Raw genomic sequence first — 24573 nt, 5'->3', positions numbered from 1 at the left:
ATTATCTTCACCATCTTGGAGGGTATGATGTAAGGTGACAGTTCTTTGCTGACAGCTGTAGCAGAAAACTGGCGCTTCTTGATTTTTTAGTAGCCTCTCTCTCCTTTGCTTTCTCTGTCTCTCTCTCTCTCTCTCTCTCTCTGTATATCTATATAAATATATATATTATTTTTTTATTTTAAAGAGCCTACTTTAGTAATTGGAGGGAGAGGGGTGAGCTGGCTTGTTTCGGATACACTTCGTGCTGTTGGATGAACGAGTGCCCTTTTCTCTCTGGTCGGGAGCGCGGTGGCCGTAGCCGCGCCGGCCGCGCTCTCGTGCCAGGCGAAGCAGCTTGGAGGAGGGGATGGAGATCTGCCCGCCGGGCAGAGCTGGTGGCACGGGCAAACTTGAGGCTTCTAACGGCAAAATAACCGAAGAGAAACCCTACCGTTTTGTATTCCCACTGTGAGCGAGAGGGACAGGCTTCCTCGCTGTCCCGCTGCGGGTGTGTGTGCGCGGGGTGCGTGCGGTTTGTGGCCGCCGGAGCGGAGCAGGGGCTCCCTCCCGGTCTGCGGGGTGAGAGCTTTATTTTGGCTTTGTTTTCCTGAGTTATGTGCGTTGGGTTGCAGGTGCCCCCTTTGAAAACTTGTTGCATAGCCCAGAGCCTTTGTGCAGAGGCGTCTGGATTTTGTGACGGGAGAAGGACCCCGACAGCTTTCTCCCCGTGTTCCCTTCACCATGGCAGAAATTTGTACTAACTTGACAGCTTTTTTTTTCATACAGAACAGGGCTGCTTTTCTATCTACCATCACACGTGTACTTACACACCTTCAGTGGCTCGCAAGCCTCTGGAGGTCCTCGACTTGTTTACTCGGGGGACGGATGCCCCTCTCTCCCCCTCCCCGAATACTTCAGTGTTAATAGCGGTGCGAAACACCGCCGCTCGCTTCGACTCCGCGCTGGGCTGGAGAGCTCTCTCCAGGCAGACCCGCAGGAGCAGGGCACGGCTCTCCCGGGCAGGAGCCCTCTCCTCCTGCCCTGCCGATAGTTCTCATTTCCTTCAGTTCCCTGGTGTGTATTAAAATCGCCGCGAGGGGTTGTGCTCTACCTGCTCAGGAGCTGAATTACCTCTGACCTGCGGAGAGGGGCAGCCCCTCTTTGTCGTCGATGTTGTAGTGTGCAACCAGACGAAGCAGGAAAGGTCGGTTTTGTTTTCTTCTCCCCTTCCTGGTATTTTTGGAATAGGTTAACGCACTCTGTGTGCCCAGCTGGAAAAGTAGGCGTTTTCCTGATCGTGAGAGGGTGGCTAGAAGAGTTAGTGTAATACCTGCTGTAGCTGTGTCCGGCGCAGCCCGCTGCGCTGGTATGGGTGATGTCACGGACTGTAAGGATAGGTAATGTCCATGAGCTGTAATGGCATGATGTATCTTTACCAATGATGTCATACTTCACACTAAATGTTTAAAAAAAAAAAAAAAAGTTACCTGAATTTTGTTTATTCTGCACCAACAGGTCTTCAAAATTTATCCAAATTTTATTATTTTATCAGGAAAAAAAAAAAAAAGAAATTTGTGTAGATCGAATACGTTAAGACAGACAATAAGTGATGTAAATTGTTGAATAAAAATTTTAAAGTTTGTGGGCGTCGGTGTGACTTTTTTTTTTGCGTTCTTACGGAGCATCCCCCTGGCCCTGGGGATGCTGCGTGGCTGCTGGCCGGGTGACGCTGCCCATGGAGCACACGCGTGGTCGTGGTTGTGTGTATGTGAGTGCTGGGCACTGCTTGGCCTTGCAGGGGAATGGGGCGAGGTGTCCCATACCTTCAGGGGGATGGGGAGGGCTGGGAGGAGGAAGGGAGCCCTGCAGGGGCCGGGATGGGGACGCGCGACTTCGATTCCAAGCGCACAACAGCAAACACCCACCAGGCTGGTTTGATCTTTTTCTTTCAGTCACATTTATTGGCAGTTGTGGCAGCTGGTACCGTTTAGGAGTGTTGTTCCATAAAGCAGTTGCAGTACAAGAAGGGGGCGTTATTTCAGGAGGGGGGAGTATTAGCACCAAAAGGGAGCCGGTGAGCTTTAGAAACCTTGCAAAGATGTGCTCGAGAGCTGGGGGGCCGGGCGTCGGGCAGCTACTGCTGGATGCGCCTGATGGACTGGATCTGGGAGGTCTGGGCGTGCGAGCCCCACTCTCTCCAGTGCTTGTAGTCTCCCCCGTGGTGGTCGGCCTCCAGGACGTACTGGTAGCCGCGGTACCCGGGATACTGGTAGCAAACCCAGCTGGAAGAAACGGAGTCGTCAGGCGGCCGTAAGGGGAACGAGAGGTAAGCAAGGGAGTTACGGGGCGTCCCCCCTCGGGCTGTGGCAGCAGAGCGGTGGCCGTGGTTTGTCCCTGCTGCTAAGCCCAGGCACGCTGGTGCTTGGTGGCCCTTTGCCCGTCACTTACGCGCCGCAGGGGATCTTCATGGAGCCCACTTCGTTGTTGGCCCAGCCCATGGCCTGCAGCGAGGGGTAGTCGTCGCTGATCTCCCACTGGCGGCCGATGAAGTTGTCTTTCTCGAAGACGGTGATCTTGGATTCCTTGTGGTTCTGGGATGGAAGAGCAGCGGGTGAGGGGGAGGCAGTGCGCCCTCCCCAGACACAATTTGGGGCAGCGGCACAAAGGCTGCCCCCCCCCCCCGTACAGCACAGTTTGGAGGGTTTCCTGGGGGCTGTGTGCGCAGCCCAAGGGATGGGGATGTTCAGAGCCCCCGGGGCTGGTGTGAAGGTGCTGGGGCAGGATCAGGGCTTGTCCTGGGAGGCATCAGTAACAGCTCTGCTCTTTTACAGCAGGCACAGAAATTCCCTTTAAAGCTTTAGAAAACAGAAAAGCTACAGCAAATCCTTCTGGGCACTAGGGGAGGAGCTGAGCCCACTCTCAGAGCCTCTGCTGCCTGCAAAGCCCCTGGCACAGCAGTTTTGCCCTTCCTAACCTCAGTCTCTTGGTCTGGGGGTACTGCCTGGGAGCCTTTGCTCTGCCTGGGCTCAGAGACGTGCGAGCTGGGAGCTGCTGTGCAGCCCGCTGCTGCCTCCAGCCCCCTGCCTGGCTCCGTGCTGGGGCAACAGAGGTTGCTGCAGCCCAGACACCTGGGGGCAGCTCCTGCCCTGCCCGGGGCAATTCCTGCCCTGCCTGTGCCTCTGCTGCTGCCGGGACAGGAGGCTGCAGGCAGCCCAGGAGCGGGGGCACTCACGGCAGAGCAGACGGGGCGGAAGGACATCAGGCGCTCGATGTGGTAGGCGTTGCTGCCGCTCCAGGCGTCCCAGCGCGGGTACTCTCCCCTCTCCAGGATGAACTGCTGCCCGCAGAAGCCGGTGTGCTCGTAACCGACCCAGCTGCAAAAACAGAGTGAGGGCTGCCAGGGCTTCCTGCAAGCAGCTCTGGGCATCCTGCTCGGGGCTGGCACCGGGACGTGGATGTAGGTGCAAGGAGGAGGTTGAGGTCTGGCCTCTGCCCGCAAGCCCGGGTGCTTGGGAGGAGAGGAAACGGTGCTGGATGTGGGCAGAGCACCCAGAGAGGGTGTAACAGCCTGGCTAGTGCCAGAGAGGCGTTCAGCATGGCATCACCAGCATCCCCTGGCTGCTGCAGGAGGTGGGATCCCACCCTCAAGGGGCCCAGCCTGCAAACCTCGGTGGGGATTCGCTTCCCCAGCAGAGCTCTGTGGCTGTCTGCGTGGGCTGGCATCACGTTAGGGTGCCAAAGGACGTCTCCAGCAGGCTGTCCTCTCCCAAACACCTCATTTCTGCCTTACTTCCTAATTACAGCCTGGCACAGCTGGAAAGACCTGAATTCCTCATGCCCAAACCAGGCAGAACCAACCTGGCTCTGGGCAGGCCTGGGAGCTGTTGCCTGTTCACTTTTTGGGTCCCTCTACACTGAAAACAACAAGGAGGTGAGAGGGATGCCTCCACCCCACAGAATGCAGTTTGCACACTCACACGAGAGCCTGCCCAGCACCTGCCCCCACTCCGGGCACCCCACAGGGTGCAGACCCCTCCTGGGCACGTCCCTGTATGGGGACTGGGGATGGGACATCCACAGCTGAGGGAAGCAGGGAGGCAGAGACTGGGCTGGGGACTGGAAGGAGGGAGGCACAGCGCTATGCATCCTGCAGGCCTGCTTATGGGGTAGAGGGGATGCTGAGGGGCACGCCGAGTGGGGGTTTTGAGGGTTTCTTGCCACTGACCAAAACTCAGCCCTGGTCCCATGCCCTGCAGTCAGCCTCCGAGGAAGCAAGGTGAACAGCCTGGCTGGGAACACGTCAAGTGGAGCAGTGAGCTGATTACGGCGCGAGCACGCATGCTGCGGTAATCCCATTAGCATTACAAATCCTAAATATAGCAGTGCAAATCTATCTTGTCTGCTTCCCCAGCCCCAGCGGGATGTTTGCCATGGGGACTGCTCCTTACGCACAGCGTCTCGGAGCAGCTCGAGAGCTGTCTCGCCTGTTACAGGAAGGTTCCTGCGTGCAGGGAGAAGCCTGGCTCTGCTCCATACCCTAATAGTGACCGGGGCAGCTCAGCTCAGGCTGCAGGAAGGCTCTGCTATGGCCCTGAGGAGCAGGGCTGGGCCCTGGGATGAGAAATGGGGTTCTTAGGCATGGTGCTTCATGGGGTTACACGGGTGCACGGGGGCCAGGCTGAGCTCGTGAGCCAAGAGCCCCTCACTGAGCACTGATCTTTGCTGCATCCTCGGGCATCATCCATGCTGGGCACTGGGGAACAACAGCACGACTGCTCCCAGACCGCGGGAGGCAGTTTTAGATGATGCCAAAGGTGTTGCTGCTGTCCCCTGGCCCTGTGTCTGTGCTGGTGCTGCCCAGAGCTCGCTGCTCTGCCCTGGCAGGGTGGGATCCCAGTACCTGGCTTCCCCCGGCTGCAGTGCTTGTCTCCAGCTTAGTGGGGTGAGACTTTCCAGCCCTGCACGTGCTCAGGCACCCCTTGCCCTGCCAGCCCCCCACCTGGGAAAGCACCCACGCCACGGGCAGCCGGGTACTCACGCGCCACACTCCACCTTTAGGGAGCGGATGTTGTCGAAACCACACTCCATGATGTTTGGACAAGCCGAGGTGAACTCCATCCTCTTGCCCTGGAAACCTTCTTGGTCGTATACGGTGATCTGGAACAGAGAACGAGCTGCCACATTGCGAACTGCCCGGCAGTGGCCCCAAAAGAACCAGCAGCTTTTCCAGAGGGTCATGCTCCATCTGGGGAAGAGCCAGCTGGCATCCTTTGGGCTTCGATGCAGCACCACATGCCTTCATGCATCCCGGTGCTGCTGGCCCCGCAGCGCCCTGCCTGGTGCTGAGGGAGCCACATGCCAGACCCTGCTCCGCTCTCCTGCTGACCCCTGCAGAGATCAGTCCCTGGGGCAGCAGCACCGTCTGGAACCATTCTGGGACGGGAGGGTGGCAGAGCTGTGGCTGGCATTTCTCCCAGCCTCTGCTCTGAACACTCGAGGGCAAAGAGGATTAACGGGAAAAGGGTGAGGGGGGAACTCCCCGGGGGCTGTGGCTGACGCTGTCCTCTCCATGCTTTGGCAGGATTTTGCCCTGCTTGCACACGTGCTTCTCCTTTCCCTCTCGGTTCCCTCTGTGAACTGGCTTTGTCCCCAGTGCTGTCACCATCCCTGGTGCCCTCAGGGCTGCTCTCCACCTTGCCCTACCATGCCCAATGCCCCTTTTGCAGCCCTTGTGCCCTGCAGTCCCATGCCCACCCTGCCAGCGTGCCTTCACCCGCAGGGGAGGGCAATAAGAGCGTGTGGCTTTGGGGGCTGCAGTAGCTGCCTGGCACGGCACAATTTGTCACAGCAGGGCACAGCCAGGCCAGGGTGCTGCAAAGAGGCTTATGAACTCCCCAGAGGTGTTTGAGCAGGCAGGAGGCATGCTCCTGTGCCTTGTTTTCTTGGCTCCCCCGGCCTCACGCCCTGTGGTGCAGCTTTTCTGGCTGGGGAGGACCGGCTTTGCCCCCTCCCTGTCTCCCACCTCCACACCTGAGAGGCAGCGGGTGCAAGGACGTACCTTCCAGGGGCCCATGGGGACAGGCAGAGGGTTTGTCTGAGCCATCTTTGCTGCTGGAAAGGTATCTGGGGAAGGAAGGAAAAGCAATCGGTGTTGCAGAGCACTGCCACGGCATCCCCCTGCCCACTCACGGGTCTCTCCGTGAGATCCTCGCCAGCTGCAGGACGGTGTGGGGGGCACAGAGGTGGCTCAAGAGATACAGACAAAATGGGGTGCCCCGTCCTGCCCGCAGCCTTCCCACCACCACCACGGGGCCCCTTCCCTCCTCCCAGCCATGGCACGGAGCCCGTGCACCCATTTCACACCGGGATGCAGCGCTTGGTCCACTTCTTCCCCCAACCATGGCGAGGAAACCCCAAGACAGTTTGGGGAGCACACTCTGCCCTGGTACTGGAGAGGTCCAAGGGACCCTCTGCTACCATCCCTACCCTGGTGATGCCTCCCTTGGGCACTCCTTCCTCACATCAGGACAGCCTGAGGTGCCAACAGGGATGCTGTGCCCCACCAGGCAGGTGCTGGGCACGGAGATATCCCACATCACGGGGGGCTCTCTGCCACCCGCTATGCCCAAGCTGCCAGCGGGGACGTGTGGGCCCTCCAGGTACCTCCGGCTCCTCTCCTGCCACCGGAGAGGAGCATCTGCACGGTGGCAACGGGGCGAGAGGGGCTGGGGTGGAGCGGGGCCGGCCCCAGGACTCACCTAGCTCAGGCGGTACTGCTGCTTCGCCCATGTCATGTCTGCCTACTTCAGCGGCCCGGCTTTTATAGGGAGCTGCTGGCCAGGAGCCGCTGCCAGCATTTGCGGAGCCGTCAGCACAATGCTCTGGCTGGCATTGTTCTGCTGATCCCCAGAGATTTCAGCAGCTCATCCCCATGGGCCCGGCCACATTCTTGGGGAAAAAAAAAAATAATAATAAAGGAAAAAAAAAAAAATTGATCATAACAAAAATAATCGAGGCGGCTGTTTGCACAGATAATCTTGGGTGTGAATGACTCAACATTTTGGCTCTTCTGGCATTTTCCAGGGGCAATGCACTGCGCCGTCACGGGGCTGGCCTGGCCTGGGTGCAGGTGAGCACAGGGGGGGGACAGCGTGGCACTGTCTGGGTGAACCTCGCTCTGCCAGCCATAGAGGGTCCGTGCCTCCACCCCATGTGCTGTGGGGTGACACAGGGACTGTGGGGTGGCACAGGGGCTGTGGGGTGGCACAGGGGCTGTGGGGCAGCCACAGCCCCATGGCAGCAAGGGGGCCGTGAGGCTGCTCCTTCCAACATGGTGGGAGCTGCGGGACCCCTGCCCACATGTCCCCAGAGCCACACCAGGCCCTCGGTACGGTGCTCGCTGCCTGAGCTCACACAGCATCGCCATGGCCTTGGTGCAGAGCCCTTGGGGGCGGCAGGGCTGCCATAGGCCTGGGCGGCACTATAGGCCTCGCGGTAACCATGGCAACCTGGCGCACCTAGGCCTTAAGCCTCACAGTAACCATGGCAACCAGGTCCTGCTCCCCCTTCCCCGCAGGGCTCCCTCAGGGCCATGGCGGGGCGGGTGGCGCAGGGTGAGGGTGCCGTGGGGGATGCAGCCTGTGGGGTGCCACGGTGGGCACGGGCTGTGGGTGCCATGGCGGGCGTAGGCCGAGCCGCCGGGGGTCAGGAGGCGAGCGTGGCGGCGCGGGCTGCTGCCTCAGCGCATGGCTGCCGGCACAAAGCGCCACCCGCCCGCGTCTGACTGCCCCTTTTGTCCTCGCAGCACAAAACAAAGCGCCCCGTCAGCACGGCCCACAGCCCGGCCTGGCGCGTGGCCTGCGGGGACCCCGGCAGGGCGGCATGGCCGGGGTGGGGTGTGTGGGGAGACGGGGCAGCCCTGCTTTGGGGTCGTCCTTGGGGGTGGGGATGGGGGCACCCTGAATTAAGGGGGTCGGGGTGGTGAAATGGGGGGAAGCAGAGTGCTGCTGAGGTCTGACACTGACACAATGGCTGATTTTGTTGTCACATCCCAGTAAATTCAGGGTGGGGGGCAGCTGCCCTCTGCCCAGCCATTGAAACACAGCCCACAAAGTGTCCCCAGGTGAATCGGGGCACCCTCCCCAGCAGCATGTGAACCCCTCTCAGCACACACATCCTCCAGCATGCCTTTTGGGGACCCTGCCAGAGGGGGACATGGGCTGGAGCACATCCCCAACGCCCCCCCCAGCCCCCTGGGTATGCCCTGCGGGCATGGAGGCTTTGCCAGGAGCGTGGTGCCACTAGAGGGAGAGCTCAGCCCGGCCAGGCAGTGCTGCAGCTGGCGCATGCGGGCGTGCAGCAGTGTGCAGGGGGTGTACGGCACCGCACACCCCTACACCCACACACAGCCGATCTGTCAACAGAAAACACCACAAATGGTCCTTGGGCAAAGCCCCGAGCTGGCAGCCAGCACCGGCCACAAACAGGGTGGGGAAGAAACCCCCTTTATGCACCACCTCGTGTCGGGCATGGCCACAGCGTGGCACCCGGGGTGCTGCAGGTCCCCCCTGCAGCTCACACCGAGCCCCTCCTGGGGGCAGATCCCCCCGCCGAGGACAGGGGAGGATGGGAGCGAGGGCCTGGGGAGCCACCGCTGCTGCCACAGCGCTGTCGGTCCGCGGGCTGTCAGGAACAACTGGTTTTTCTAGATCCCGGAGACTATAAAAAAGCAGTGACCTATTTAGCAAACCCCGTGGCGCTGCGAAGCGGCTGCCTCCCCTCCCAGCCCAACTCGGGGCCCTCGCTGCCGTGGCCAGACGTCTGCGCCTGCCGTGGGCACTCCAAAATGCTGCCAGCACCCACTGCACCCCATAAAGCTGTGCACAGCACAGGGAGTTTGTAGGGTGTGGGATTTGCTGAGTAAAGCCCCGCACAGCTCCGTGCCGAGGGAGGGCTGCTCAGGGCAGGGTTGGTGGGGTCAGACAGGCTCCCGCAGACGTGTGCTGGGCGTTTTGCCATGTGCACGGAGGTGTTCACTGGGGAGGTGCACACAAGGCTCTGTGAGCCCCTCGGTGCTGCCCTGAGGCTCAGCGGCCCCAACCAACGTCAGCTCCAACCGACGTCAGCCCCGCTGCTGCCTGCCCATTGCGATAAGGGAGCAGGAGCTGCCGCAGGCTCTAACTGTCGGCCGGGCTGTGCTGGGAAGCAGGACACCGAGGTACAGTAGCATGACACGTCCTCTTGCAGCAGGACAAGCCACCTCAGCCACCAACCCTCCGTCTCGCCCGTCCCCCTTGCCGCTCTCCAGCTGGCCGCGGCTCCCTGCGCTCAGCGCCACGTGCCCAGGACAAAAGGAGAGCACCACAAAAGCAGCAGGCAGCTGCGCTCACGGCTGCCGTCCTCCATCGCTGCAAGGGCTGGGCCTCATCTGCTGCTGGGATCCGGGACTGGGAGCTGAGGGAAACAGCAGGGAGGAACTGGGGGCAGATCCCAGTGCCATGGGTCCTTCTGTCCATGTAGGGCTTTGGGGCAGAGATGAACACTGAATAGTGATTTTGGGACGAGCTTGTGGCTGCCTGACTATAGGGTCCCTGTTCCCTAAGCTCTCTCCAGCTTCCCCAGGCTGCCAGCCCTTACCATGTATGCTGGGGTGTCCCAACGGGGGTTTGCAGCATTTCTGGGCTGTGCCTAACCTTACAGACACACTGCCCAGAGCTGGACACGAGTGGAAGGGGTATAACAAAGGCACTGCGGTGCTTGGTGCTGGTTGCTGACCACGTGCTGCCTCCTGTCCGAGGCAGCGGGCATCCTCTGGAGCCATCAGCTTCCTGCACCCAGCCCTCCTGGGGACAGGTGCCATGGGGAGAAGCACCAGCTATGAAATGGTTCTGCAGGCAGCTCCTCCACCTCCTGCCTTGGATTCTCCAGCTCAGCCCACACTGGTGTATACAGGCATGGTCAGCCTGAAACCCTCCCCTTGCTGGGTGGACTGCCCTTGGTTAGATCCTTCTGAAAAAGGGGGACCCCAGGAGCACGCACACCTCATTGCTCCCACACCCCCAAAGCAGCACCTTTGCCAGCTGCGGGCACCGTGCAGGCTGGCCCCAGAAACTGCCCGAATTCCTTACAGCACCAGGGTGCTTTCCATCGCGGGGTGCGATGTGCCACGGGGTGGGGACTGCGTGCGCTGGGGGGCTGCAGGGCTGTGCCACAGGATCGCGTTGTGCTGCACTTCCAGGGGGTGTGAGCGTGCTCTGCGTGCACCAGCAGCGTGCACAAGGCTGTGCAAGAGTGTGCGTGTGTGCTGGGGGTGTTCGGGGGGGGGAGTGTGCAACCCAGCTTGTGGCCAGGTGGGTGCGTTGCTGGGTGCACTGGGCTGTAAGTGCACTGGGGTGGGGTGGGGGGGTGCACTGGGGGTGTGTGCAATTTGTGTGTGTGCACCGGGGGGGTGTGTGCAAGCACCAGGGTGCGTGTGTGCACTGGGGGTGTGTGCGTGCACTGTGTGTGTGTGTGTGTGTGTGTGCACTGGGGGGGTGTGCAATTTGTGGCTATGTGTGCACTGGGGGTGCGCCTGCACCAGGGTGTGTGTGTGTGCTTTGGGGGTGTGTGTGCGCACTGGGGGTGTGCACCAGGCTGTGTGTGTGCACTGGGGGTGTGTGCACGGGGTGTGTGTGTGTGTGTGCACCAGGCTGTGTGCGCGCACTGGGGGTGTGCCTGCACCGATGCGTGCGTGCGCGCTGTCTGTGCACCAGGGGCGCGTGCCACCTCCGTGCGTGCGTGCACCGGCTGTGTGCGCGCACCGCGTGTGCGTGCCTGCGTGCACCGGGTGCACGCGCACCGGGGCTGCGCACCCCGGCGCCGCGTGCGCGCGCGCACCGGGGCGAACCCCGCATCCCTCGCACCCTCCCGGGGGGGGGTCGCAGCACCTCGCCCCCCCAGCCGCCCCTCTCCATCCCATCCCGTCCCGTCCCGGGGCCGCGCCCCGGTGTTGCGGGCGGCGCGCGCAGAGCCGGCAGTGCCCGCCCCGGTACGGAGCCGCCCCCCCCAGCCCCTCCCCGCCCCGCCCCGCGCCGCCGCCGCCGCCGCCGCCGCCACCGGGGCCCGGCCCCGCCGCCGCCGCCGCCGCCGCTGCCTCCAGCGCCGGGGCCCCGCTGCGCCTCCGGGTGAGTGAGCGAGCGCCCGGCACCGGCACCGGGACGGGGCTGCGGCTCCTGCAGCGCGCTCCCTCCCCCCCCCCCCCGGATCCCTTTTTCCCTTCCCTCCCCCCGGTCCGGGCCGCGCCGGTGTGCGTGCGCGCGCGTGCGCGTGCACCCCCCCGCCGGCGTGCACGCGCACGGGGCGCTGTTGTCCTGCGGTGCCCGTGTTTGTGCATCCTCCTCCTCTTTCTTCTTTCCTGACCCCCCCCTCCCTTCCCCTGCTGTGCGCTGCGCCCTTGGGTGCCCCCCTCCCCGTGCCAAGCCGTGCCGTGCCGTGCCGGGAGCTGTGCGCGCCCCCCATGGGGGGCATTTGGGGGTGAGGGGTGCTGGGGGAAGATGCTGTCTTCCTTTTTTTCGGGGGGGGCAGCCGGCCTGATCCTGCTCGCATGGGTGTCAGCAGGGAGAAAATGCAGGTCTGGGCCCCCCCGTGCTGCCAGGGAATTGCACTCAAAGCCATTCGCCTGGCTCGCCGCTAAGCAGTGGTCCCCTGGCACCCGGGTCACCTTGCTGAGGGTGCCGTGGGGTGTCCAAAGGGGTGGTCTTACAACAAATGAGGGGGGCTGGCAAAGCCCCTGGGTACTGCGGTGCCTGCCGATGCGTTAATTTGCCCGGGGAGCAATATATAGAGCGGCGAGGGCTGGGACGCGTGTCCAGAAATAGTGTGGTTTCCAGCCAGCCTCTGAGATGCAAATCGCTTGGTCAACGAGTGTTGGAGCTAAACTTAGGGCAGATGCTGAAAAGCGTGGGCCCACAGCACGCCAGGAGAGCAGCAGCCACCATTCCCTCGCCTTGGGGGTCCCTTGGAACCAGGGGACCCCCACCCTTGCACCCAGCCCTGGGCAGAGCCAAGCATCACCGCAGCGCCTGCGCCGGCCCTGGACTTTGCCCGCTGACGAGCTGTGGCTCAGCTCTTTGCTGTGGGCTGGGCCCTGCTGGGGGTCACGCTGCAAAATGGGGTCCCAAAACGTGCTGCGGGGCAGCTGGATGTCTGCTGGCAACCCCTCGTGTGGGCAGTGGGGTGAAGCCCCCTTGCAGGGGGTGTCCTGCAGCGGGGGACTTCTCCTTCCCCACCAGCCGGTTGCTGAATCGCCGCCGTTCCCAGCGCAGAGCCCGGCGGGGTCACTGCTCTGCAGCGGTGTTTTGTAATGCTCAGGCTGTTTTATTGCCCCGGTTTGGGGCGAGGCGGGCGCTGGGGCGCGCCGGGCACGCACACCCCACAGCCCAGGGTGACACATTGAAGCTCTGCCGGCACGGCGACGCGTTTGCCAGCCAGCCACGTCCTCTGCTGCCGGGTTCCTGCACGGGAAGACCCAAAATCCAGCTTTGGGCAGAGCCCGGTGGCGCTGGAAGGAGTTGTTCTCCTCGTGACGTATCCCGGCATTGTCCGTAAGGGCAGGCAGCGTGGAGAGCTTTGGAAACCCCCTAAATCTTCTGCGGAAATCTTGTGCCGGCGTCCGGCAAGGAGGCGAGGAGCTGTGGCACAGGTCAGCCGCTGCATGGGAACAGCTGGACATCGCTGCCAGCAGCTCCCTGGTCCTCAGGGCTGTCCCCAAACCTGGGGGTCATGGGGGTCCCGAGGGGGTGGGTTCCAGCCTCTAGGTCCCACCGCCGGCACCGTGGGGCGGGCAGGGGCCGGCAAACTTGCGCTTCAGGTCCCCGTGTCGGGAGCGCGTCGGACGAGATTGCGTCGCGGGGAGGGAAGGAGTGGCCCCAAGTTTCAGTGAACGCCTTCCTCCCTGCCGGGAAGCTGCGGGGCCACGGGGCTCAGCACCGCAGCGGGGGAGCCCTTTGGGGGTCTCGGGGCGGGGTTTTGTGGTCGGTTCCCCTACGGCTGTGACCTTGTGGGTGATGTCCTCCCTGCCCTGACAGCCCGCGTGTCGCAGCAAGCACCTTGCGTGCAATGCGCGGGCGAAGCCGGCGCCCGCGGCCGCCTCTCCCCGCCGTGTGCTGGCTCATGCACGCTGCCACCCCAACATGCCTGGAGCTGGATAATCCCGGAACGAGCCCGGGCTGAGCCGGGGAGGGTGCGCGGGGTGATTCAGGAGCAGGGGAACGCTCAGCGGCCACCCCCTGCTCGCAGCACCCGCCTGCGCCCGGCTTTTTCCAGTGCCTGCATCCCGTTGGCGTCCTTGGGATCACGGGGCTTCCTTGGGGACAGGCAGCGACCCCATAAGAGCCAGGGGGAGGCTGGGGGGCTGTGCTTGGCCGTGCTGGGGGGGCCTTGTGGCTTCCAAAGCTCCTGCCCCTTGTGCACAGTGGCCTTGCGTGGGGCGCGCGTGGCGGTGCTGCGGGCTGGTGCTGCTGGCTGGTTGGCGCTGCTGGCTCATTAGCGATGCAGCTCGTAACGCTCCTTCCCCCTTTTTGTCGAGCATACAAAGGCCCGGAGGGAGCATGTGTGCGGGGGAGAGGAACGGCCGAGGACAAAGAGCGGTGCTGGCCGACGGGCTCTGAAGGGCCTCGTCCCTCAGCAGCACCTGCCTGGCGGGCTGCGCCGGCCGCTCTGCCCGTGGGGTTCCCCGCGGTACCCGGGGAGGGTCCCGGCAGCCCCCGGCCCTTTCGGTGCCCCATGGTGAGCTGGGGGTGCCTGGCACTGCCCTGGCCAAACCGTGCTGCTCTGGGGATGCCCAAGCAGGTGGGGTCACCGGTGGCACATATCAGCAGGAGGGGTGCCGGTGGTTCCCTCGCTGCCATTGCTGGCAGCGAGGCCACGGTGGCACTGCCCTCGTCCCCAGCATGAGGAGAGCTCGGACACGGGGCACAAAGGGCCCTGTGTCCTGCTGGGTGCATCTGGGGGCACGTGGCCCTGCGGGGAGGTGGCACAGGAGGTGGGGATGCTGCGCTGGAGATGAAGCATGGCTCTGCAGACACGGCACGGCACGGCATGGCACAGCAGGGCACACGGGCATGCCGGGTGTCCATGGAGCCCATGCTGCTGGCGTGGGGAACGTGCCTGTCCCCACGGGTCCCACAAACCTTTCCCCACCGGATTGCTCCAGCGCAGATGCTTGGAACGTGGGGACTTTTCCTGTTGTCCTTTGTGCTGAGGTTCAGTTCCTGCGCGGCGCGGCTTCCTGCTCTGTTTATATATAGCTGTCAGTCCGTCCCTCGCTGCTTTTCCACCCAGCTGTTTGATTTTTGAGTTGTTTATCCGCAGCCCAGGCGCACAATGGAGGTCGGTGGGTGGCTGGCGGCCGTGCGGGGAGGCAGCGCTCGCCCCGGGGCCGAGGCCGGGGGTGCCCCGGGGCCGTGTGGGGGGCTCCGGGGGGGTTCAGGCTGTGTGGTGGGGCCCGGGGCTGGCCGTGCCATGGCTTTGCTGCAGGCTGGGGCCCTCCCCCTGCGCGGGATGCCCTAATGAAAGAGCGACTGTTCCTGGAGGTCGCCGCAGCGTCACGAGTTCTGCGTCGTCCCGGCTAAAATTAGGCGGTTATCAGCCTTTCGGAGGGATGCGATTTCACAGGTTCCTGTTTGTTAGGGGGGCACTCGGCCAGGGCTGTGTTTGGGGGGCTCCCTCCCCGCTGTCCCCCCTGGGTGGGGACACTGCGCTGCTGTTCCCTGCGTCCCTGCTGGCTTTGCGGTGGCCAGCTCCAGAGAGGCCTCTGTGCCTTCGACAAGGGGCTTTTGAACCAGCAGGCGAGGTGTCTGCGGTGCCGCAGGCTTTATTGCCTGGGGAAACATCCACACCAGCAGAAACCGCTGCAAACATCATGGGCCCTCGGGAAACCTCTCTCCCCTGCCTGCCCGTGCGGCTCCCAAACTGCCTGAGGGGTCTGTGGGGGTCTTGCCCGGGCTCTGCTCTCATTTTGGGGCGTCCCAGACGTGGCCCGGGCTGGGGGTGGCAGCAGGTGACCCTTTGGGGACACGGGGTCGGTGCTGGCCGTGGTCTGACCGTGTCCGTGTGTCGTTCCGCAGGCAGGCGGCCGTGCCGTGAGCAGCGCCCCCAGCAGCACCCTGCCGCGGGGGCGAGCGCGCCCCGAGCCCCCCTCCACCATGTTCAACCTGATGAAGAAGGACAAAGAGAAGGATGGGGCCCGGAAGGAGAAGAAGGAAAAGAAGGAGAAGAAGGAGCGGATGTCGGCGGCCGAGCTCAAGAGCCTGGAGGAGATGAGCATGCGCAGGGGCTTCTTCAACCTCAACCGCGCCTCCAAGCGGGACTCCAAGGCCCGCCTGGAGATCTCCAACCCCATCCCCATCAAGGTGGCCAGCGGCTCCGACCTGCACCTCACCGACATCGACTCCGACAGCAACCGGGGCAGCGTCATCTTGGACTCGGGCCACCTGAGCACGGCCAGCTCCAGCGACGACCTGAAGGTGGACGACGCCAACTTCAAGGGCTCGGTGCTGCAGCGGGCGGCCAAGTTCGGCTCGCTGGCCAAGCAGAACTCGCAGATGATCGTCAAACGCTTCTCCTTCTCGCAGAAGAGCCGGGACGAGAGCGCCTCGGAGACCTCCACCCCCTCCGAGCACTCGGCAGCCCCCTCCCCGCAGGTGGAGGTGCGCGCGCTGGAGGCTCAGCTCGCCAAGCACGGGACGCCCCCGGGACACCCCCGTACCCCTCCTGCCGCCTCCTTTCGAGCCCGGGTGCCGGAGCTGGTGGGCAAAAGATTCCCCGCAGACCTGCGGCTGCCCGCCCTGGTGCCCCCGCAGCCCCCCGTGCCGCGGCAGCTGGAGCTGCAGAGGCGCAACACCGGCGATTTCGGCTTCTCCCTGCGCCGCACCACCATGCTGGACCGTGCCCCCGATGGGCAGGTGTACCGGCGCGTCGTGCACTTCGCCGAACCCGGCGCCGGCACCAAGGATTTGGCGCTGGGGCTGGTGCCGGGCGATCGGTTGGTGGAGATCAACGGGCGAAACGTGGAGAGCAAATCCCGGGATGAGATCGTGGAGATGATCCGGCAGTCGGGGGAGACGGTGCAGCTGAAGGTGCAGCCCATCCTGGAGCTGAGCGAGCTGAGCCGCTGCTGGCTGCGGGGCGGCGAGGGGACGCGCCGCGCCACCTGGGATGTGAGTAGCGGCGTCCCTGCCGCCCGGCTGGTGCCCCCGGGTTTCTGCTGGCCGCCACCGTCCTCGCGGCGGGTGTTTGGGTTGGCACAGGGCGTGGGAAGCAGCGGGCGTTGCAGCTGCTCCCGGCTGCAGCAAGCGCAGGGAGGAGCGGGCGGCCGTGGCGAGGATGCGGGGGCGATGCCTGCTGCGCTCCGGGAGGCAGGACGCTGCTGAGGAAGGAGTCTGCAGCTGGCTTGTGAGTTCATACTGGTGGGTTTTGGCCCCAAAATGCTCAATGTGAGGCTGGTTTCGGCCTTTCTCCTGCTGGAAGGGCTCTGGAAGGGCTCTCCTTTGGAAAGCCTGTGCATTAACCCAGGTATAAGTGAAGGCAAAGCATCCGTGCCAGCGCTGGGACGCAGCACGATGCCTACCAGCCCCAAAGCCCCCCGCGCCCACCTCCCCCTGCCTCTCCTCCCAGGGAGGAGCGAGGTTTGGCAGGGAAGGGAGCTCGGGGGGAAAGTTGTGAAGCTTTGCAGGAGGGGAGTGATGAGATTCCCCTCCTGGCTGTGGCCCCCTGGGCACGGTGGGGGCGGCGCGGCGTGCAGCGCGATGGGGAGACGGAAAGTTTGCAGAGCCCGATGTGCGTGGCTGGTGCTGTATAAATAGAAACTTAATGGCTGCGTGACCCACATCTTCCGCGTGTGCCGCTGGCTCCGCTGACCCTGCCGCGGGCTAACCATCACCCCGGCCAGTTTCCAGCTGTTTCCCTGGATGCTGAGACCCTGCAGAGCTGGGCAGAGCTGGGCCTGTCCCCGCCGTGTTGCTGGTGACTGTGGTGCGGGGAGGCTGCTCCTTGAGTTCCCCGAGCAGGTGCCAGTGCTGCAGGGTGGAGCCTGCACCAAATCTGGGTGCTGGCTTTCCAACAGCTCCTCCTTGGAGCCCTGCAGCGTGGCCAGCTCTGGAGAGCTGCTCAGGGCACTGCTGGCTCCAGGACAGCCCCGAGGGACTGGGGCTGGGGGCTGAGGGCCACGGCTGCCTGCCTGTGGCAGCCACTCTTGCTGCAGCACGCCTCTGTGGGTGCAGGTGCATGTTTGATGTAAGCACGTAGGGGCTGGTGAGGTGCTTGTGGCACCAAAAACGCAGTGCTGGGGCTGGGGAGGGGAAGGAGGAAATGCCAGTGCCCTTGGAGCAGCCGGGGCTGCGGGGGAGAAGCCGCAGCATATGGCCTCGTGGCGGGCGCTGGCACGGCCAGCGTGCGCGGGCAGCAGCTATCTGCTCCCACCGTGCATGGAGAGCACAAGGAGAGCTCTCTGCCCGCCCTCCCCCTGCCTCCCCCATGCCTCTCCGGGTTTCACTTTTCCAAAAAGCCACCAGAAAGCCAAGGGGAGGCTGGCAGGGCTCTGCGGTGTGAGCGCTGTGCTCGGTAACAGCGGCGCCCTTCCCTTTGTGCTGCGACCAGGCCGTGCCCGGCGCTGCGGGGTCAGTGCCTGCAGGGGGTTAAAGCATAAATCATAAATCATGGCAGGAGCAGTTCCTGGAAAGGAGCCGTCCCGTGCGCTGACCACAGACCGCTGCTTATCTTCAGGATATGCAGCGTAACGGGGCGGGCGCCTGGGCTGCAGCCAGCTCCCCACCGCCATCCCCAGCCCTGCCGTCCCCGTGCTCCCTGTCCATTTTCTCCGGCTCGGGGCAGGGGCACCTCTCCACGTGAGCTCGTCCTGTGTCCTCGCTGGGGACCCTTGACCCTCAGCAGGGACACGGGGGGGACACGGCCGTGGCTTTGCAGGTGGAGCTGGTGCCAGCGGCCGTGCCGGGGAGCTGGGGCAGGCAGCGGGTGCAGCCGGGGGCCGTGCAAGGTGCCGGCGCGCGCAGGGAGGCCCGGCTCTCCCCCAGGCCCAGCTAAGCTCCCTGGAATGCTTCTGGTCCTAATTTAAATAAAAATGATCCTTTTTGAAACAGGAAATTATAGGCATATTTTGGGCTGTTGCTCTGGGAGCCCCTCCCCGGCTGGAGCGGGGAAGGTGCCGGGGTTTAACCCCTCCACGGAGGGGCCCCCACCGAGCTGCCCCTGTCCCTCCGCCTGTCCCCGAGGTGGGGACACGTGCCGGAGCCAGGAGGCAGAGGGTGCGATGCTTGGGGTGCTCTGGGCAGCCCCAACCACTCTGTGAGGTTCATGGGGTCTGGCTGGTGGCACAGCACTTTGATGGGGAGCGGGGGAAAGCCCCACCACATCCCAGCCGCGCTCCCAGCGCTGGGCAGCCGATCTGGCTGGGCTCCACGCTCCTATTTATTTATTTACCCTCCAAATTCCTCGGGCAGGGCCCAGGCATGCGCCGTCCGGCTCTGGTAGGGCAGAAATATTCCAGAAACGCGCCCGACCTCTCCAGCACTTCAAGCACTTCAGCCAGACCACAGGCATCCGGCGGCCGTGCCGGCGCACCCCGCGTGCCCTGGTTGCCCCGCGCCGGCCTTTGCTCACCCGCCGGCACCCGGGGCGCACGGCTGACGTGCCGTGGTGCAGCTGGCTGCCAGCTCCTTGCTGCACCCAGTGTCCCACCAGGGTGCTGGGACATGGGTGGACGTGGTGGTGGGACGCGTGTGGTCCCCAAAGCGGGGCGGTGGGGAGGCGCTGGGGGCTGCGGGGTTGGGGCTGTGGGATTTGCAGTGCCCCCGATGTGATTCCTCCTCCTTTTTTGTGTGTTCTCCGTGGAAAGCTCTCCATTTGGCTTTTCTTCTGCCATGGGGACAGTGCTGCGGGGTGGCCCCAGCACAGGGAGCCCCAAGGGGCTGTGGTGCCCAGCGGGCTTGGCTGTGGGGCCGGTGCATTATCCCCACACAGATGGGCTGTGGGTCCCCGTGGAGGCAGCCCGTGGGCACCGGGCCCTTCCCAGCTCTGTGGCCGGGGATCTGGGGGATGCTTGGGACCCTTTTGGTCTCATCACAGGGGTCTGTGTGTGCTGGGCTCGCCGGGGAGGTGGCCGTGCCCCTCGGAGCCCACAGGTGCTGACTTCCAGGCGAAGCCACGTGCCTCTGGCTGGGGTGATTCCTGCAGTCACAGCCGTGCCCGTGACACCGTGCCTGCTGCTGGCGCTCCCTGGGGACGCCGGTGTCACCGTGGCACCCTCTGCCACGTCACAGCAGCAATGCCAAGGGCGTTTCAGTCACCTGTCCCCGCTCTGTGCCCCGGGAGAGGCGAGTGGGGAAGGTTTGGGGCTGCCGTGCGAGGCCAGAAGGGACGTGGCCTCAGACAGGGACGTGTGTGTGTGTCCCCAGGGTGGGCAGGGACCTGCTCAAACACCTGGGATCCCCACCGTGCCCGTGCCCTGCGCTCGCTGCCCTCACCACGCGTCTCCTCGAGGTTTGGGGCAGTTCCTGTGGTGCTGCCGGTGCGCTCCGCTCCCTGCTGCCGGCCCCTTCCCGGCACGCACCGCGTGGGGAGGCCCCGGCCTCACTCGCCCTCGGTGCCGGTCCCGTACCTCCGGGGAGACCTCGGTGCTCGGAGGGAGCCTTGCAGTGGACGCGGCCATACGGGGGCCGTGACACCGTGCTGGGGGCGGCCGGGCTGGCGTGGTATAACTGCGGTGCCAACCCTCATCCCTGTCCCACCGGCACGGGGACAGCCCCCCTGTGCCACCCCCCATGGTGCACGGGGCTCTCCACCCCCGGTAGCATTTCGGGGGGCTGCCACGCTCTTGGCAAAGCAACGCTCTCCACCGCTCCCCCCCAGCAAGCATCACTGGGGCCACGGCGAGCGCGGGAGCACCCGACCCCACTCCTCGGCACACGGATCCCGCTCCACAGGGGCGGGCAGTGGGACAGGGGGGGGGCCGGACGCTTCCCCCCCCCCGTGGCGCCAGCCTGCCGCGGGCCCACATCACTTCCTCCGGCGGCGAAGAGGCCCCCGCTGCCCGAGCTTCCCCCCCGTGCGCCCTCCGCCTGCTGCGCGCGCCGCCGGGGCCCTCGCATTCCTCGGCTATTTTTAGGGTGGCCCTATCAGCCCAGCTGTCCCCGCGCCGCCGCGCGCCTCTCCCACCACCCTGAGCCCTGCTCGTCCCACCGGGAACCCCGCTGCCGGCCCCGCGGTAAGGTGGGGACCCCGGCACGGCTGGGGGGGACCCCGAGGGGGACGCGTGGGGGCCACCCCCTTGGTGGGATGGGAGCCGCCGTGGTGGCCGAGGGCTGCTTGTGGCAGGGGACCCTGGTGCTGGTGCCATGCGCCGTGGAGGGGAGGGCACCGGGGGCAGAGGATTTGGGGGCTCCGTGGGCAGGTTTGTGCCCAGACCCCCCAGACAGGTTTGTGTCTTGGTGGGTGGGAGGGGGCCTAGGTGCTGGGGATGGGGGGAGCAGGGTGCTGTGACCCCAAACGGGTGGTTTGGGTGCTCCTCTGCGCCCTGTGTTGGCAGGGGTGGTGCTTTGTGGACCCCCCCAATGGGCAGTGCAGGATCGGCCCCGCTGGGTTTCAGAGACCCCACTGAGTCCCTGCTTGGGCTGCCCGGCTGCTGGCACGGGGTCAGGCTCAGAATAGCCCCCCCTGCGTGCCGAGTGCGTGCCCAGGGCAGAAAATATCCCTTCCCTCACCCCGCAGCTGCTTACTGCAGCGGGCTGGCCCGGCACGGGGGGAAAATTGGGCACGGTGCTGCCGTATGAGCAAAGGGGCTTTTTTTGCACAATGAGTTCTGTGCCCGTCCCCGAGCAGTTCCTACAGGCTCCATCTGCTCGGAGGCTGCGTGGGGCTGGGTCAGCTCAGGGTCCTGAGACCCCCGAGCCTTCCCTCTCACCTCTCCCTCTCTCCCCCAGCCAGGGCTGCGGCTCCATGAGACATCGCCATGGCCTTCTCATCCCGCTTTGCGTTCTGGGAGCAGAAGGGAAGTCTTGCTCGCGTGTGCTCGCACCCCACGGTGCCCACCAGCTCCCCCACTTTGCCCAGCACGTGTGCCACATCCAGAGCAGCACTCCAGGGGGGCCAAAATTCCCCCCTGGCACATCCAGTGGCCCTCGAGCTGCCCTCGTGCCACGCTGAGCAAACAGGCAGCCGCCCCGCACCGCACCACTGCACGGCTGCGGCCACGAATGCACCCCCTAACACACTAACCACCGCTTCGTGCGTGGCTGGTGCCTCCCCTAACACGGTGTGAACCCCTTCATGCTCGACATTACCACCCGGGACACCCCGAATTGGCAGTGCTGAGCCCAGAGAGCCGAGCTGGTGCCACCTCCGTGCGCCGTGCCGCCGGGCTGGCGGCGGGCGGGATCGCTTTCCCCCCCGCGCACCTTGCCTGTTGCTCAGCGCTGTGTTTAGCTCAGCTGTCAGAGCTAAGTTGAGCAACGTGCGAAAAGCCAGAAGCCCGCGCGGGGAGGAGCGAAGGGGCTTTATTTACCAGCTCGCTCACCAGCTGCCAACGCAGCCCCTCCTGCGGCGGGGAGCGGGGCTGCGCCGCGCTTTGGGGTTTGCGGGGCGCGCCTCGGAGCTTCGCCCCCTTTTCTCAGCTGGTGCCGTCCTCAGGCTGGACCGAGGCCTCGTGCTCAGCAGCAGGCTGCAAATTTGGGCTGTTTCACCTGCTCACACTAAGGCTTCCTCCCCCCCGAAGCACGGAGAGCGCCGGGCTGCGTGCCTTTCCCCATGGTGCTGCTGGAGCAGGCGGCCGGCACCGAGCCCACCGGGTCGCCGCGTCCCCCCGCGGCGGCTGAAACGCGCCCCTCTTGTTTGTCTGACCCTCAGGTTAAGGACGAGGACAAAGCCTTAGCTGTGAAAAGACCCGGGAAGGAGGACGGGGCTGTAAGTGCTGCAGGGCACGGGGACGGGGGCTCTGTGCCGGGATGGGGCTCGCCCTTGGCTGCGGTGTGGTGGCACCTCCTGAGAGGGTCGTGGGCTCAGCGTCCCCCCTCCTGGAGCTGATGTAGGGCAGCGTGCGGGGTTCGGGTGGTTTTGGTGGTGGTGGGAGCTGGCACCTAGTCGCAGGGGTGCCCGGCTGTAGGTCACAGCAATTTTTGCCCCTCTGGCTCACCAGGGCTCATCCCTGCCCTGCAGAGCCCAGCAGGACGGGGGCTCGGTGCTTGCTCTGAGTGACCGCAGGGAGCTGTAGGATGGTTCAGGGAGGGGGCTGGATGTCTGGATGTCTCCAACACGCGTCCTGTGGTGCCTGAAATCTGGCCAGGAGCCGTGCTGGGACCCCAGGCACCAGCCCAAGCTGCCCAGCACAGCCACATCCCGCAGCACGGGGGTTCAGAGTGGGCACGGCACCGTCAGACCTCCTCTAACCCACCCCTATCTTTGTGGCTGCAGCCAGAGAGCCCGAGCGCCGCGAAGGATGCGGCACCCGCACCCCCAAAACCTGAGCCCCCGAAGAGCCCCGAACCGCCCCCGGGGACCGGGAAGAGCCCGGAGCCAGTGCTGAACGGGGCCACCAACGGGCCCGAGGGTCCCGCAGCGGGCACCGAGGCGCAGGGGGACGACGGGCAGGGCCTGTCCCGCCGCAGGGTAGTGCGGGTGGTGCGCAAGGTGGTGCGCAAAGTCCTGCCGGGGGAGGACGCCGGCGGTGCCAGGGAGCCGGCGCGAGACGTCAAGTCTCCCGAGCCCGTGCCACCCCCCAGAAAAGAGGAGCCGGGTCCCCCCGCGCCCCCACCACCGCCCCCCACTGTGCCGGCCGCCCCCGCCAAGCCGGAGCCCAAAGATGAGATCTCAGCGGGGCTCAAAACCCTCATGGCCAAGGGCAAAACCAAAGAGCACCGCCCGCGGCTCCGGCCGGGAGACAGGCGAGAGGAGAAGTCCCCCGAGCCCTCGGGGGGCAAAGGAGCCGCCGCGCCGGGCTCCCCGCCTGCTGCGGGGGACACAAAGCCGTCCGTGTCCCCGGGTGCCAAAGCCAAGCCGGAGCCTTTGGCGCAGCCTTCGGGAGGCAAAGCGGAGCCGCCAAAGGCACCCGCCCCCAAGCCCACCGCCCTGGAGAGGCACAAGGTACCGCTGTGTGCACGGCTCTAACCCGGCGTGGGTGTGCGGCATGACCTGCAGGGACGCCTCGTCCCGCGCGGCACAGCATGGTGTGAGCTCACCAGCATGGTTTGCAGTGGTTTTGGGGTGTTTTTGGGGTGTGTGGTGCCGGGTAGGGGTCACTTTTTGGTGTGTCCGGGTGGGTGTTGGCCACCGCATCACGCTGCCCCTTGTCTCCCCACCCTGCTCGTGTGGAGAAGAAGCAGCAGCCCGGCGAGAAGCGACAGACCCCCGCGAAAACCACCCCGGGACCCCCCCAGCAGGTGCGTGGGAGCAGGGACCCGGGATTTGTGGTGCCAGGAGCCTGCCAGGGCTGTCCAGGGCAGTGCTGGGTGCCTGCGGGTGCCCCAGCACGGGTGCAGGTGGGCAGGGCGCTGTAGGTCTGCGCAAGGGAGGTGCCCTGCGTGGTGTCGGTGGGCTTCAGGGCCAAAAAAAAAAGCACCCGTGATGTGTGCCGGCGACGTGCCAGTGCCAGCCAGCCCGCTGCTAACGGTGCTCTGCCTCCAGGCTGCCCCCGGCCCCGCTCCCCAGCTGAGCCCGTCGGAGGAGGCGCAGCGCCGGCTGGAGAGGATCTTCACAGCTTCTGTAATTCGGGGAGGGGGGGGGGGAATTTGGTGATTGTGCGTGGCCCGGTGCCCGGTGCTGGATGGGGACGCTGCCCCGTCCACGCCGCGCGCTCTCCCTTGGTGTTTGCACCGCCGGTTTTTGGCCGCCAGCCCCGTGGCCCCGCTCTGGGCGCCGCTGGCTGGTGGGTTTGGTGATCACTGCCCAGAGCAATGTGCGTGGCCGTGGGGAGCTGCGGTGCCACGTCCCTGTGTCGGTGTCCCCGCTGCAGCCCGAGCACGGCTGTGCCAGCTGGGGTGATGTCTTGGGGGGTTTTGGCCGTGCCGGGGCCCCGTGGGGCGTCGCGGTGCCGTTGCTGCTCTCTGCCTCTCACCCCTCTTTTCTTTCTCTCCTCCTCCCTCGCTGCTGTCAGCTGGACCCCGCAGCCTCCGCCCCGGCACCCAGCCAGGTACCGTACCCCTGTCCTCAGGAGCTCTCTGCTTCCACTGGCAACCTCCCGCTGTCCTCTGTCTGCCGCTGGGCTGGCGTCTGCGCCCGCGCCTCGTGCTGGAGCGTAAGGCTTTCCCCACCCAGGGCTGCTGCAGAGAGCGGCCAGGGTGGCCCCGCGTCTTCATCGCGCTCCCTCGGTCGCAGCAAGCCGAGCCTGCAGGGCACGGCCGGGGCTGGGAGCCTCTCCCCGGGCTCCCTTGTTGCAGCTCCGGGCTCCCCGTGGCCGTGCTGGGGTGCATGGTGGAGAGCCAGGCACTCCGGCTGCTGTCAGTGGAGGTGGCAGGAGGACGGTGGCTCTCAGCCTGGCTGGGGAGGGCAGGGAAGGGGCAGAGCCAGGCTGAAGGGCCGGTGAGCATCAGGGAGAGGTGCAGGAGTGGGGGC

The 24573-nt window shown here is 65.1% G+C and overlaps 2 protein-coding genes across 6 annotated transcripts in view; one reads left to right on the top strand and one right to left on the bottom strand.

Annotated features, from left to right (window-relative positions):
• Positions 1 to 1912: 1912 nt before the first annotated feature.
• Positions 1913 to 6786, bottom strand: CRYBA1 (crystallin beta A1). Its single transcript, XM_032200665.1, has 6 exons — positions 6738 to 6786; positions 6038 to 6102; positions 5018 to 5136; positions 3212 to 3353; positions 2428 to 2570; positions 1913 to 2261 (listed from the first exon to the last, which is right to left on the bottom strand). Exons 1-6 carry the CDS (start codon positions 6766 to 6768, stop codon positions 2114 to 2116), a joined length of 648 nt encoding a protein of 215 aa, XP_032056556.1. The 5' UTR covers positions 6769 to 6786; the 3' UTR covers positions 1913 to 2113.
• Positions 6787 to 11101: 4315 nt separating this feature from the next.
• Positions 11102 to 24573, top strand: part of MYO18A (myosin XVIIIA) — a 35784-nt gene continuing 22312 nt past the window's right edge. For 3 of the 5 annotated variants that reach the window (XM_032200658.1, XM_032200660.1, XM_032200657.1), the window contains exons 1-3: positions 11102 to 11141; positions 15084 to 16175; positions 24116 to 24151. In XM_032200658.1, the coding sequence (XP_032056549.1) occupies positions 15162 to 16175; positions 24116 to 24151 (1050 nt within the window). In that variant the 5' untranslated portion in view covers positions 11102 to 11141; positions 15084 to 15161. The remainder of the gene's footprint in view (positions 11142 to 15083; positions 16176 to 24115; positions 24152 to 24573) is intronic. The other 2 variants (XM_032200661.1, XM_032200659.1) reach the window with 1 other exon arrangement.

Source organism: Aythya fuligula, chromosome 20, assembly GCF_009819795.1.
Source record: "Aythya fuligula isolate bAytFul2 chromosome 20, bAytFul2.pri, whole genome shotgun sequence".
In the NCBI taxonomy this organism is placed as follows: Eukaryota; Metazoa; Chordata; class Aves; order Anseriformes; family Anatidae; genus Aythya; species Aythya fuligula.
This window is presented reverse-complemented; position numbering and strand designations above follow the sequence as displayed.

What these genes read in the sequence shown, in the direction of transcription:
- CRYBA1 (XM_032200665.1), bottom strand. Translation starts at nt 6,768, where the DNA reads ATGGGCGAAGCAGCAGTACCGCCTGAGCTAG. An exon ending in CTAAAGGTGGAGTGTGGCGC is followed by an intron (nt 3,354 to 5,017) that starts GTGAGTACCCGG and finishes CTGTTTTTGCAG; the next exon opens with CTGGGTCGGTTACGAGCACA. An exon ending in ATGAAGATCCCCTGCGGCGC is followed by an intron (nt 2,262 to 2,427) that starts GTAAGTGACGGG and finishes CGTTTCTTCCAG; the next exon opens with CTGGGTTTGCTACCAGTATC.